Below are 16,268 nucleotides of genomic sequence, written 5' to 3'. Positions count from 1 at the left end.
ATGTTTGTGTGATGATAAAGATTTGTTCGACATTTCTTCTTAGGGTAGTCAGCTAGGAAATGTCGGCTCCGTCGTTCTCAAAAAAGACATGTAAAAGTGATAAAAAATATCCTATTTGCAGAATAAATAATTTCATTTCATTTCATTTCATTTCATTTCATTTCATTTCATTTTATTTCATTTCATTTCTGGGTCTGGGTGTAATTTATTCATATACTAGCTGACCCAGCAAACGTTGTTTTGCCTAATAAATTATTTCTAGTTGTATGTATTTTAATGCCACATTATATAAAAATAAAAACAATAATTTTCGTCCAAAAATCGCCACCCTTATCACTTAGGGGTATGAAAAATAGATTTTCAAAATTTCATAAAAATCGATCGAACCGTTTCGGAGGAGTACGGTAACTAACATCGTGACACGGGAATTTTATATATTAGATAAGCAGGTTTATCAATTTCCTAGTACTCATAATACAAGTTTCACTTAGTTTGGGTCTAGATGGCTTTGGGTAAAAGTTCTGGAATATTTTGGTATATTATATACACAAACATCTTAGAAGATGAACCATTTGGCTAAATTTTTTAAATACCAGGTGTTGCCCGCAGGTCCTCCGGCTACAAATCGAAATTGATCCTATGGGAACGTAAAAGCGGGATAAAAACTATCCTATAAGTTTCATCCTGGTTATAAACTATCTGTGTACCAAGTTTCGTCTAAATACGTTTAGTGGTTTTTGCGTGAAATAAGAACAAACATCCATACATACAAAACTTTTGCGTTTATTATATTAGTAGGATTTTCGTACGTTTATGTGTTTTGTGTAGGTATTGTTATTTATTAATACAATCCAATAATAAATAAATTAAGCCTTGATTTCGTCAAAAGCCAATACATTATCGTTAGCAACTCTTTCAAAATACCGCAATACCTACATATAGACCTAAAATATACTATAAACAAGAAATCTAGACAGACACAGGACGTAGAACCTGTCCGAAAAGCGATAACTTGCTCAACGCCGGCGCGAAACGATAACTTTTATCTCTGCCTCGAATGAAACAATACTTTTTATTGTATTTAAGCTGAATTGTTCAATGTATGTTATACATACTAATTAAACTGACACTGGGTAAAAAACAACTTTATTTAAAAATGCAGCAGTCGATTTGGAAACATTTTTGGTCCTTTCGCAATAACTTTCTTAAGACATTTAATTGAGTGTATAATAGTTTTTTTTTTTAAGTATTTATAAGAACTATATCGATTAGTATGTGTCAAAACGCTACTGTATATGTCTATGTTTTAAAGTTGATACAATATAATCTTTTTTGGTCATAATTATTGTTCTAAAACAACGATTATTTCGAAGTTCGTTTATTCAGATGGTATTAATCCTTATCAACAAAAAATTGGTTGAAGAAATCTGTGCGAAGCCGGGGCAAGTCGCTAGGTAGTCAATCATTGATTGAAATAAACCTTAATTTTAAATATATGAAAGTTTCTCAAACTTTTTACCTGACCCAAAGGATGTGAACAAAATTAACAGGATGCAAACAGCTATCACGGATCATCCGGTGATTAATTTAATTAGTTACAAAAAAAAACTAGTTACCCTTTCTCACGGTTTAACGAGAGGAACTACGTAAATTGTTGTTGTAAAGTTACTTATTAAGACAATGTTTTTAATGTAGCGATATCGCAGTAAGGATCTTTATTTTTTTTACTCCTGACGCAAAAAGTGAGATAACGTTTCTGTTAGTATGTCTGTGGCATCATAGCTCCCGAACCGATTGAGCAATTTCAATTATGTGAGGTTTTTTATTTATTGGCATTTTATCTTATTTATGATTGTTACTCGCCCTAAGGATCTTCAACTTTTTCTCACAAAGATACAATCCAATTGCCATTAATTGATCGGTCATTGTAAATGGCAGAATCGGGGCCTTTTATGGTGATGTGCGATATTAGCCGCCATGGATAAATTTGGTTAGAAGGGCATCACTAATATATGTAGCTATTTTTATTAATATAAACGTGATCAATAAACCGCAGAGGAAATTATCACATTTAAATACATCCATAAGGTAAAATTATAATATTAGTACGAAGTAATATAGGATAAGCATTTACCTTGTAATATTCCTGTTCATAAAATTACATAATTAATAATACGAAAGCTTTTTATAAGGAATTTTATTTGAATACTAGCTCACCCAGCAAACGTTGCTTTGCCGAATATGTTTTTTTTCTAGTTGTATGTATTTTTAGTGCCACATTATAAAAAAAATTAAAAAAAACAATTTCGTCCAAATATTTTTTTTAGTGTAAGCAACCCTTAGCACTTAGGGGTATGTAAAATAGATGTTGTTCTATTCTCAGACCGATCCAATATGTATACAAAATTTCGTAAAAATCGGTCGAACCGTTTCGGAGGAGTACGGTAACTAACATCGTGACACGGGAATTTTATATATTAGATATTAAATTAACGTCACGCTTTTAAGGTAAAACTATCTTGAAATAGGTTTTAATCAGTTGAAGTCAATACTGAAAACATTCATATTTTCTTGTAATACGTAAATTGTGTGCACTTTCGTCAGTTTTTACAAATATTCCAGTCATACACAAAAAAAACATCACAAGCGTGGTGATCAATGCTCGTTCTCTGTATGAGAGGCCTGCAGTGGGACAGTTACAGGCTGGTGTTATTAACAGCTTCGGTAATGGCGCCCCACTGTGGGGCAGCTCACAAGCGTGGTGATCAATGCTCGTTCTCTGTATGAGAGGCCTGCAGTGGGACAGTTACAGGCTGGTGTTATTAACAGCTTCGATAATGGCGCCCCACCGTGGGGCAGCTCACAAGCGTGGTGATCAATGCTCGTTCTCTGTATGAGAGGCCTGCAGTGGGACAGTTACAGGATGGTGTTATTAACAGCTTCGTTAATGGCGCCCCACCGTGGGGCAGCTCAAGATGCACTGGGCCACTATTTTGATATTTATAACCAAATCTTCGGCCAAAATCCGTTCCTATTTTTATATATAACCGAGCTAAATTCTGAAAACATTCCAACACATAACCTTGCCTAATAAGATGCCCTAAATACTTTCAGTTCGTTTACAAACTCTAACACTAACTTGCTAAGGGAAAACCAACTGTAATCCATTGTGATAAGCGTTGTTTTGGTATTCTAAGTAAAAACTAGGCAGTTGACACACATGACTGTGTCAATTGCTGACAAATTAGGACTAGGAACTGTAAAAAGCGTATTCAAATAGAATACAATTATATACAATACGATGCCTTAGTACAAGTGACCGGTGTTAAAATACGCTGGAGTTACGAATTGTTTGGTGCCACGATAGCTACTGAACTGATGTGACGATTTACATATTTTTAATCCATATTTAAATTCGTCGGGAGTATTCTTAGTAAAATGGCGGATTATTTTTTTTCTTAATTTCTTAAACATGTATATTAAATGGAAAGGCTTAGAAAGTGAAATAAAATAAAGATGTCTAATTTCATATCCAAGTGAGTCGAAGTTTTTTTTTATTTATACTTGTAGAACTAATACCTAAACAGTAATTTTAGTAAAACTGGCCAATTTCAGTAAAAATACTTTACGTATCGGTCATCCGACCACGGGGGGAGCTTTTTAAATCCATATAAAAAAAAGCTGTCATTTTGTGAGGAATAGACATGATTATTATAATATAGGTTAGTGCCCTTAATATAGTGGTCATCAAGACAAATAAAAATGGACTTTATTGATTGGGAAAAAAGGTGATAATAGTTTCAAAGTGTAATCTGGATTGTCCTTTTGTGATAATTTCGACATTTATTTGATTATATTATCGCGTATTTTAACTAGGCTATGTAATTACAAGCTATACATATTATTGAGAGCTTAAAACCCAGTCTTTAAGTAGTAGATACATTTTTTTAGAAACTAGTACCATAATAAGGCACTATGTTTCGCTGTGCCTCGTTTACTGTGCTAGTGCTGTCTGAGACTCCTTTTCAATTCAAAACTGGAGTCCTTAGACGATATCCCATTTTTCCACGTTTTTATAAACTCACTTTCTTTTTGTCGTTCAAATTTTTACAACTCAATTTTGAGGAACTTCCCGATAAGCTAGCAGGCTGAATTTGACATTTAAAAACGTGGGGTTTTTCAAATATTTTTTTTTTATCTAGTACCTAAAAATTTCCCACTAGGCAAAGGTCTCTCCCAAATCCTTCCACGGTTCTCTGTCCTGGGCAACGTGAACCTTCCTGGGCTGCCCAGGGCGAACTCGCCTGATTTCGCATCCAAAAAAAAAACTTCATTTGAGACTTCATCATCAACCACAGCCTTTATCCTCCCACTGCTGGGCATAGGCCTCCACTTTCTCGTGCCAATTTCTGCGGTCCTGGGCCCCGATTCTGCTATTTTGCAATGGCCAATGAATGAATGGCGATTGGATTAAATTTATTCCTATTCTCTAGAGCATTTTGCCAACACAATAATTGAAAATTCATTTTATTGACCTTGAGTGTACCATCCATACTAAATTTCCAATTATTGTGTAGAAAAAATGCTCAAAAGCATACGAAATGTGTCGTTTTGAGCCAATCTTCATTCATTCATCGGCCATTGTACATAGCAGAATTGGGGCCCTGTGCTAGCCTCAGCCAGACATATTCTGCATGAATAGACCGACCATTGAATCTATCTTTTAGAAAATGCGTAACTGTGGACAAATTATGAAAAAATGCAAACAACAACACAACGATTGGATGTTGATTCTTATTTGATAAACATTTATCTTATGTATGACAATCACGTTATTCGCAACTGCAATAGTTTAACCAAGTTATATTATTATTGTGAATGTAATTTTCTGGCACGGGCTTGCTCAGAACGATCTGGTTTTATATCTTTCCCAAAAGTCCAGACTGGGAAAAGCTTTGTATTTCTTACACGCACAACATACATACATACAACGTAGTGTAGGACGTCCTCAGGCACGGTGGAGTGATGACTTGTGCAAGACGGCTGGCAGGAGCTGGATACGAGAAGCCGAAAATCGATCTCAGTGGCGTGCACTTGGAGAGGCCTATGTCCAGCAGTGGACTGCGATAGGCTGATGATGATGATGACAACATACATACACAATCGGGACTTAAAAAGAGACTCACCTCTCTTTATTCAAGCATTTCTACTCAGGGTAGTCAGATAGCAAATGTTCAATCGAATAAAATCACAATTTTATGGCATAAGTCTGCCACTCCTGGCCTTAATTGCAACTCCTCTAGACTAGGATCACTCAAACTTGGAGTGTACAGACACAGTTGGAACCTTAGAGACTTTGAACTCGCAAACAAATTTAAGTTAATAGGAGGATGCGAAATAGTAATCATTTATTTCTATAGGTGAAGAGGGGTGAGGAAAAGGGTCAGTTTTTATAGGACAAGTAAAACTGACAATCCGACGTCCATAAAATCACCGTCTCGCAAACACAAACTCGTCACTAACAGCCCACCCATCACATTCCAAACCTCGCTAAAAGTTGCTTAACCTCCAAAGAGTCAATTTACTTCACATAATTGCTGACAGCTCCGTCAGATGCATTAGAAACTTCGCGTGGAAGTGAAAGTTTGACATGACAAGTGGCGCCAATATTGGCATTAGTGATCTTGTATAGGTTAGATAAATAGCTACTAGGTATTCTATACTAGTCTGACACTCGGTTTTACTTGCATTTTTAGCCTTTTTAATATCATTATGACTCCATTGTCTGTTTGACTGTTACCAGGCGGTATCTCATGAACCGTGATTGGTAGACAGTTGAAATTGCCACAGATTATGTTTATCTATTGCCGCTATAATAAAATGGAGGTTAAGCGATTGTCGGCAAGAATATGAAAATGAACTAAACTATATTTTTTGCAAAAATATTAACGGAACACTATAAATAAATAAATAAATAAATGCGGACAACATCACATACATTGTTCTGAACCCAAAGTAAGTTGCTAAAGCACTTGTGTTATGGAATTCAGATACAACGAAGGTACCACAAACACCCAGACCCGAGACAATGTAGAAATGTGAATTTTTACATTGACCCGACCGGGGATCGAACCCGGGACCTCAGAGCTAGCGACACCTTGAAACCGGTGCGTACGCCACTCGACCACGGAGGTCGTCATTAAGACACTATGTGGCAAGTACAACTTACGCTTGACCAATTTTGTTTTTGTTTATTTTTAATACAATTATAAAATAAATAACTTCTAATCCTAAGTTTTCATTTAACTCACATAGAGTTCATTTAACTCTGTCCAAGGACTGATTTCACGGGGTCTATAAACGCGATCGGTTGATCCAAAATCAGTACTTATGTTGAACTAAGTTCTATGCTCTCTTCTATTAACATACTATTTTAACTTGCAAGAGATGGGAGAGACACATATATTATAGCTTTACTTTGCTATTGAGAATTTAATTTGTATCCTTAATATTGATATTACAACATTTTTTCTAATTTTAGTTAAAATCATTGCGTTATATACTGATACATACATATATTATGTTTATTAAGTTGCTGCGCCCCTACAGGGTCATGTTGATACCTATTAAATGTATTTATAACACCTTTTACCTACACAGTACACATGGAGCAATAAACAATATGAATTTTAATTTCAACGGATACATATTCACTACTAGCTTTTCGCCCGCGGCTTCGCCCGTGTCGAGGTCGGTTATATCGCGTTTTCAAGAGAACTCTTCAAAAGTCCGGGATAAAAACTATCCTATGTTCTTTCTCAAGGTCAACTCTATCTCTGTACCAAATTTCATTAAAATCAGTTCAGTGGTTTAGACGTGAAAGCGTAACAGGCAGACAGACAGACAGAGTTACTTTCGCATTTATAATATTAAGTAGGAATTCAAGAGAAAGACTATCTTATTTAAATTTCAAAACTCAGTTAAAACTAATTGTTAGTGAAACCGTCCCAAAGTGTTTGACACTAATTAAACAGTGTCTTTAACTACAAACAATATGTTAGCGTACAGTTAGCGGTTAACTAAACTTTCACACGGTTTTGTAGGTTAAGCGATCATTCGCGAGGCCATTAACCGGATTGGCGACAGTTAATTTTTACACTTCAATGATGATTTGGTATTTGAGTAATTATTATTTTTATCTAGAACAGCTCTCGGTAAAATTAATGATCTTATTATAAGTGGCTAAGTCATACTGCAGAACTCGATTGATCTAAGGTTAAGTTGAGCTTGATGCGGTCGGTCCGTGGATAGGTGGCCATCTATCACGCGTATTTATCGGGATTGCCCGAGTAGTTTCGGAGCCAACCGGAGTCCTTAATCATGAGCTAACACGGCGGGGTCGGATGAGTTAATCGTTGCATCATTAAATAAAGAAAAATTCTCACGATAGTTACTATAAAAATACTAAAGAATAAGTGTCTTGAATGTTTGTGAAATTCCTGAGACACAAGGATTAAATTCCTCAGTGCGGGAATCGTACCTACTCCGATAAAGCAATCTGCATAGAATAGAAAAGTATAAAATACTTACTCTATTCCATTTCCTTCAATTTAATGACGTTCTAAATTATATATTATACTTATTGTGATTCAAAATTAACTTCTAAATCGATCCGCAGACATAAATAGTAACAACATCGCAACGATACACCATTTAAACATGAAATCACATTTTAAAATCGATTTTTTATTTCCAAACAATTCGCTTAAAGAAATAAGTAACTAAAATTACGAAGAATTCAAATACTCCAGAAAGCTTCACTAGTTTTGCTAACTTGAATCATAGTACCTGTACACAAGTTACATGTCTCCTCGCTAACGCTGACGAATCCCTCAAATGTATTGAACTGACAAGTCAAAGTCACGTCACTTGACGAAAAGGAATGTCATTCATATACATTTGAAGTTTTCTAATACGACGGAATATTGTCCCGGTTCCCTGGGTTTGAACTTGGCACCTTGTTTACAAATCCAGTTATTATAACCTCGAGTCGTAGTGGCCGCTAGGAGAGAACAATTAAAAAAACCTTCACTGTACGTATTGGGTTACTTAGGTAAAATTTATAATATGTATACTAGTCCCAGCAGATGTTGTATGTCGAATATTTGGTAAAGAAACAATATTACATAAGGATAAAAAATGTTAGTAAACTACTCTTAGCATTTAGGGGAATGATAAGAAGATGATCCGATTCTCAAATCCACCCAATAAGCACACAAAATTTCATGAGAATCGGTCAAGCAGTTTTGGAGGACTTGAAGTACCTAATGATTAGACAAATAAGAGCTAAATATGATACTAGCCATTGCCGACAGTTAAGTAATTGAAAACAAAATAAGGAATATTTATTAAAACAAACAGTTATTCTCTCACTTACAAGTAACACTTTTGACCAAGATTATGTATAGATTTCGGATAGATTTTTGCTATCCTAGCCTATATCTAAATCCGTCGTCAGTTCCATTGCAAATTTTAGCAAAATCGACACAGCCGTTGCACGCGAAGAGACGACAAACAAACTAAAAAACTTTAGCCCTTTTTAATTTGAGTGTGAATCTATAAAACATAACGGTACACATAAGGGGCAATACATTTATAACAAAGACTTAGAATTAAGAGCAGTAATCATCTCAGGTATAATTGACCTTATTCCAGACAAGGTTATTATAATAAGACTCGACGCGTTACGAATAAATTAGTTTGAGATTATTTAGTTAAGGTTAACGTTAAGTGCACTGTAGCAAGCGTTTTTAATAGGTTTTGGTATGTTGTATGTGACAATCTCTGGAACTACTGGATCGATTTTCCCACGTTTTTTTTATACACTCACTTTCTTGTTGGTAGTACCGGCTGGATTTTTGTAACTCAATTTTGAGGCACTTCCCGATAGGCTAGCAGGCTGAAATTTAAACGGTAGCTTCAAACCTGATGACAAAGCAATTTACAACTATAAAAACGGCTATTTTAATAAAATTTGAATGGAGTGACACTTATAATCGTGCTTATTTAGATTTTTTAATTGAATTATTGAAAAAAATAATTGTGTAGGATAGTCTATTATAGATGAAGTATAGGTATGCCATTAAACACTATACAAGTACCATAACATAGAATGAGAAATGTGTAGACTTCTATTTATAAGGGTAGTCGCTGAAGACTATAATTTTCAAGGGGCCAAGACAATGTGAATGCAAGGAAAGCCGAATGGTTGAGGTCATCACACTATGACCACTGTACGCGACGGTCGGGGGTTCGACTACATAGGACAAGTGTTTGTGTGATCCACGAATGCTTGTCCTGAGTCTGGGTGTCTTTGTGCATGTGACTTGAATGTTTGTGGTACCCCCTCGAGACACAAGGATAAAATTCCTTTGTGCGGAAGTCGTTAAAAAAAAGAAAAACATTCTGATCTCAGTTTTAAGCCTCCCTTGGGCCTATGACGTTGTTTATTTTTTCAAATTTGCTGGTTTCCTTATATGTTTCCTGGCAGTCTCAAAAACTTCAAGACAAAGATACAAATACAACACCCGAACCGGTACAAGCGTTTATGAATCACAAAAATGCTTGTCTTACGCTGTGATCGAACTTATATCACATCAACCAATCCATAAAAAGATGTATTTAAGATTTGCTTTTCCTCACGAATATCAATTAAATTACCATCCTTAGAAGCATTTGCTTATCTCCAGCTAATACGACGTTAATATTAAAACGTAATATGGAGATCATTGGAGTATAACGCTAGGGTCGAGCGTCCACGGCTGGCTAGGTAGAGCCAGCAGAGCGTGACGCTGTGAACTAATGTGACGCATCGGGTTTCTTGCTTGTGGGAGCACGAAATCAAGTTTATAGGGTCGGTTTTAGAACATGTCTGTAATGGGATGAGTTGAGATGGAATGGAATCGGGATATTTCTGACGGATTATTGGAAGTGATTTGAAAGGAAAGTTTAGAAGTAAAAGGGTGCTGTTGAATGATAAATATACAGGAGTGATGTTAAATAAATTGGTAATGATAGAAAGATAAGTAGATTATCCTACTAATATTATAAACGCGAAAGTTTGTTAGTATGGATGGATGTTCGTAACTCTTTCATGCAAAAAACCACATAACGGTTTTGTTTGAAATTTGATTAATAGATAGTCTACTAGTAAAAATAAAGTAATCCTATGTTTGCGTAATCCTTGTAACGGCTGAACGGATTTGGATGAAATTTAGCATGCATATAGCCATTGACATGGAAAAGAACATAGGCTACCTTTAATCCCGATTTTTGAAATAGTTCCCGAGCGAAAATTGAAGAGGTGTGTAAAAGCTATAACTAAGCACGTAATTTCCATGGAAACGGGGGACCACCGAACGCTGTAAACTGAAGTCCACGCAAACGGAGTCGCGGGCAACAACTATTAAAATATAATTATCATGTTGACTGGATTCTTAAGGCCGAGTGTTGTGGTTCAACTTGGAGAGGCCTATGCCCAACAGTGGAACTCAATAGGCTAAATTGATCGTTCTATCGATCGAAAGACGAAATGAGGCAACATACATATATAACAGGTAAGTATGCGAAGAACAACTGCCAGAATATAATTAACAGAAGAATTGAGGAAAACTAATTGATTTAAACAAGCCTACCATTATCAGTACTTAATAAAGAATAGCTAAAATCAATTTGGATCAAATCCTTATTCCAACGACCGATAAGGATTGTAAACTTATAGATAGCTAATCATACAATGTCTGAGCTATGTTTTAGAGTTTAACTAGCTTTTCGCCCGCGGTTTCGCCCGCGTCTATGTCGGTTATATCGCGGTTCCAAGAGAACTCTTCAAAAGACCGGGATAAAACTATCCTATGTTCTTTCTCAAGATCAACTCAATCTGCGTAACAAATTTCATTAAAATCAGTTCAGTGGTTGAGACGTGAAAGCTTAACAGACAGACAGACAGAGTTACTTTCGCATTTATAATATTAGTAGGGATGCGTGTGTATATTTGTTGCTTCTTCGCGCTAAAACGACAAAATAAAATTTGGCCACATTTTCCCACGTTTTTATACACTCACTTTTCTTGTTTGTTTGTCGTTCCGATTGGATTTTTGTTACTCAATTTTGAGGCACTTCCCGATAAGTTAGCAGGCTGCAATTTTCAGGGTAGCTTCAAACACGATGACAATACAATTTTCTACTATAAAATGGCTGGATCGATTTTGATAATATTTTAATAGACTGACATTTGGGGACCCACCAGGTTTTCTAGATTTTTTGAATTTATTAAAATTCTTCGATTGCATCAGAAGAGGGTTATATGCTTTTGCAGCTATATTGACATTAACGCGAGCAAAGACACGGGATAAGCTAGTATATGTGTATTTTGTTTACAAAGCTCTTTATAATAATCAATCAATGATTTATAATAAAGAGCTTTGTTCTATAGTGCAGTAGCTGGTATAATTAAATAAAAATAACATATTTTGAATTATGTTAGTATTATTTTTATAGGCATTATGCAATACTAGCTTTACACGCGGTTTTACTTCCGCTTTTCCTGTTGAATAATTTAAAATAAATAACGTACCTAGTAACAAAAAAAGGTGACCTATAATTTTTATTTAACTAGCCCACTGTACCTCACTGCTGGGCAAAAGCCTCCCCCAAATCCTTCCACGATTCTCTCGATCTCTCGATTCTGAGCCACACGATACCCATGTAAAATTCAAATAAATAATAGTAAAACAAATTTATTGAATTTATAACAAAACATCTATTTACACAAAAGTGATTCATGCAGCAACGACATTTAAAAAACGTATCGCTCACCCATCATTTAAATGACCTTGACAAGGGTTCCCGACTTAAAATTAAAAGCTGCATACACCAACATATAACTATTCGGGAACCCATCCAAAATATAACCTGGACAAAGGTTGCTTAACCTTGTCAAAGTGTATTTCTTTTTATTCGTGACAACCATAACTTAATGACTAACAGTTATTTCGTCCGTTAAAATAGTTAACTTTAACTGAAATTAGACCAGTGAGTCATGGGTGCATTGATCTTAACTTACTGTGTGTACATAATAAACTGTTTATCTTAAGTGGGTTCACTTACAGACATGTTTAAACCTTTGTTGTAAACTTTCATACTAAGAAACAAGTTAAAATTAGGGTTCCGTAAACAACGTTAAAAACGTTACCATATTACGAAGATTCCGATGTCTGTCTGTCTGTATGTCTTTCTGTCACCAGCCTCTGTCTCATAAAGTCACCACGCCAAACCTACTACGTTACGTGTCGCGGGTTCGATCCCCGCGAAAGACAAACGTTTGTGGGATCCACTAAGGCTTGCATCGAGTCTGGTTATAGCTAAACATTTGAAATTCTCGCAGATGATGTATAATAAAAAAAAAACAACATTCGGTTAAGGAGCAGTTGTTACGGTCATAATTTCAATGGGTTCTTTCTTTCGAAAATTTGTCTCTTTAGCCTATTCCTACGGAACTCTAAGTGTCGAGACTTTGTGTCACAACTGACCGAGTATTTTATTTCCGAAGCGCCTTTTTGTCAAGAGAGTGCATTTGATAATATTAGGTAAAAGTCTACTTGACACAAATTGATTAGAAAATAAATCCAACTATGTAATACTAGCTGTTGCCCGCGACTTCGTCCCCGTGGGTAGAAGATATAAGTTATGATTTAGGTATACCTGCCCGGTTTTTTTCACATTTTCCATTATATCTTAGCTCCTATTAGTCGCAGCATGATGGTTTATAGCCTAAAGCCTTCCTCGATGAATGGTCTATTCAACACAAAAAGATTTTTTCATTTTGGAGATAAGCGCGTTCAAACAAACAAACAAACTCTTCAGATTTATATATTAGTAATAGATAGAAGTATAGATATAGATTATGAAAAAGACGTGAAAGTTTGTTTGTATGGATGTTTGTTATTGTGTCACGTAAGAACAACTCGACGGATTTGGACGGAATTTTGTACATAGATAGTTTAAAACTTGGTTTTATACATAAGATAGTTTTTATCCCGATTGTATGTTCCCATGGCATCATATTCGATTTGAAGCGCTTAGAGACGCTGGCAACAGCTAGTCTTTTATTTATTGTTCCGGATAGCTTGTTGAGAAAAAATACAACTCCAATTTTACATTCACTGCAATGTATGAGTATTAATGAATGAGTTATTATCACAAATAAATCAACTTTGTTGAAAGTTTATGAAACTTGATAAATTGAGTGATTATATTCTATAACTCACCTCAGCATTTTTCATCCGAAGGTCCTCCAAACTCTTGCTGTTCTCCAAAGAGTTCAGAGTCCCATACTTGTTCCGTTTCACAAACTTGGTATCCTCATCGTTACACGGCACATCATATATATGTTCATCGTGAACATAAAACTCTGAATTATTCACACTACACTTACAATCCAAATGGCATTTGAATCCTTCGGTTTCTTCGTTAATTTTGCACTTTGAACACTTGTCACTCGTTGATTGTTCTATGCTATCGTTACTGGCACAGCATACGGCTGACTGACGGTCTGTCTTCAGTCTTGTGTACGGAAGACTGGACATGGAATTGTTAGTTATGGCACAGTTGAGAGAATTCAGACAACGTGATATGGGATCGGAGCTTTGGTTTGGTAGTAACGTTCTGTTAGTGATATCCAGGATCTCAGTACATAAGTAGTGTATTTCTTTTGGCTTTTTAGGTTCTACGGTCCCTTCACGTTTATGGAGAACTTGTTCCAGCTTTTCGAGCATTCGTTTTGCTTCTTTCTTTTGTAGTTCTACGTTTTCCGTAATTGTTGGGGGTTTGGTTATCCGTGGAGGTTTCTTCGGTGGCGGACCTGGAGGCAAAGGCTGCTTTAAAGCCTTTTTTAACGTATCTGTTAAGATCAAGTGTGGATTTTTACGTTCAAGACGTATAGTTTCACTGGAATCACAGAATTCATCCATGTGTTGAAGATTGGATGTGTGAGTCTTTTCCGGAGACTTCTCAAACTGAGACATGAGCCGTTTAAAGCGGCCATTTTTGTCTTCTTCAACATTTTCTGTCTCCGAACTGACTCCACTATCCGTCATGGCCTCATGTTTTTCATTTTCTTTACGTTTTGGTTTGACTACGGTAGCATACTGGTCAAGTATATGCTGAGGCACTTCGGAATCCGGTATTGAGTCACCATTATCACCATTTTCCACATTTTCTACTGCATCCACATTTTCTGCGTTATCTAAATGCGAAACAAATTTTTCTTTCCTCATTTGCTCTTCGAGGAAATTGCCTAGTCTTTTCAGTCTGTCTTTACTTAGTTTTCTCTCCATTTTTAATGTAAAATCACTGGTTTCCGACCTACCGTTGCAGCTGCCGTGACGCTGTGGCCCATTCACTATTTTCTGACTTCTGTCACAACGAAAAGCATGGCTCCTGTGCAACTTTTTTCCAGGATCACTACTTTGACGCGATAGGGAATTTTTCGTATCACTTGCACTACGTTTCACATCGCTTTTACTGTACAAATAGCTCGAATTAGGTTTGATCGACCACTCATCACTGCACACTGATTCATTCTCGGTGTTATCCTTATTAAATGATAATTCGTAATCAATAGTATCGTTGTTTTCCTTTCCAAAAGTTGTAGCGAAAACATTTTTATGTTTACTCAAGTGCGGCTCGACGCGTTTCGGCACGTATTCGTTGTTCAAATTCTCAAATTTACTTTTTATTTCTTGTACTCTGTTCTTAGAAGACGATATCATTTCGACACGGCATAATACATTTTTATTCGCACTAAGTTACACACACAAACTTTATCAACTTATTCGTTAAGATAAACATTAAAACTCATTCGGTTCACCCATTTTAATTCTCGTGAAAGAATTTGTAAACACGAAACTATGAAACAACAGTTGGTGTTTTTTTTTTCAAAACACGGTTCAAGTCACCAGATGTAATGCCGAACTGATTGTAAGTTGTGTTCATTAAAAATCGCGATAGTAAGAAGTTGCACGATACAATAGTTTTTATTGCGAAAGTGGAACGACGATTGTTATTTTACCCGATGTTAACTATTTTGAAACACAATGCACTTGACAGAAAGTTTACATAAACAGTTGTTCGTTCGACGTACGAGGGCACGGCATGGCACTTGCGGTATTGCCAGGTTTGTGTTTTACATTACCCGATTAGATCGGGCAGAATTGAAGGAAAATAATGTAGTACCCACGAACATTGGAAAAATAAAATTTAGTTAAGAAATGAATATGTCTCATTGATAATTCGTTATTACCAAGTCATTCAATCTATTGTTGGACCGTTATCTTTTTAATACTGTTAAACTATTTCCTTTTATGCAATGGTTTTCCTTAAAACAGCTGACTTGAAATAAATGTGTCATTAATAACAAAAACTAAAAGTATTTATTTATTGTGAATCATTAATATGACGCATTATTTAAGTAACTTAGTTACAGGACTTCTTTGTATTTTCTGTAGCATTGAATGAAAACAACACCTTATAAGTGCCTAATTAACAAATTATTTTCAATTTCTGTTAAAGTCAAAATTATTAATGAATATTTAATGAAAACTTTTAACATATTTCATTGTTTTTCTAGATAACCTACATTTGTACATACAAGTCTGTTTTATACTGTAAAAATACCAGTTTTGAATAAAGTTTAAAAGAAATATAGAACAATAGAAACACTTTATACTTCTTATTTCAAAAAAAGAGATAGGGACGGAGTTAAAACTGCACTACTTCTTATATGCTAACTATAATTTTGCCTGGGTCGCAAAATTTTCTTTTGGATACATCATATAAACGTAAGATCTGTATCTTTACCTATGTTTCACAAATAAATATGTGATTGATGAGTGTCTGCTTTAATACCCACTAAGATTCTGCTTAAACATGAAACAGAAAAACAAGTATCAAGGGTTGAAATCACGCAATAATATTACTTTAATATTTATGGAGTTTCTTGCCAGTTCTTCTCCATAAGAATGACACTCTGGAACCGCGCAACTAGAGCCATCACTGTAACGTTTTGAAAGTGCCGTGAAAACGGCCTATTTGAAATAAAAACTTATGATTTTGATTTGGTAGTAGTTCCACGGGATCAGATTTAAATAGAAGGTTATTTTTAATCGCTATCTTTTACCTCACTCTCAAATACATTTAAACAAAAAACG

The 16,268-nt window shown here is 35.4% G+C and overlaps 1 protein-coding gene across 1 annotated transcript in view; it reads right to left on the bottom strand.

Annotated features, from left to right (window-relative positions):
* LOC113498611 overlaps positions 1-15,550 on the bottom strand; it is a gene marked incomplete at its 3' end in the record, with an annotated part of 35,357 nt that extends 19,807 nt beyond the window's left edge. The window contains 1 exon segment of the mRNA XM_026878688.1: positions 13,329-15,550. Coding sequence (XP_026734489.1) covers positions 13,329-14,831 — 1,503 coding nt within the window.
* Between the last annotated feature and the right edge of the window lie 718 nt (positions 15,551-16,268).

Source organism: Trichoplusia ni, chromosome 11 (genome assembly GCF_003590095.1).
Source record: "Trichoplusia ni isolate ovarian cell line Hi5 chromosome 11, tn1, whole genome shotgun sequence".
Lineage (NCBI taxonomy): Eukaryota > Metazoa > Arthropoda > Insecta > Lepidoptera > Noctuidae > Trichoplusia > Trichoplusia ni.
Note: the sequence above shows the minus strand (reverse complement) of the source record. Positions and strands in the feature narration are given on the sequence as shown.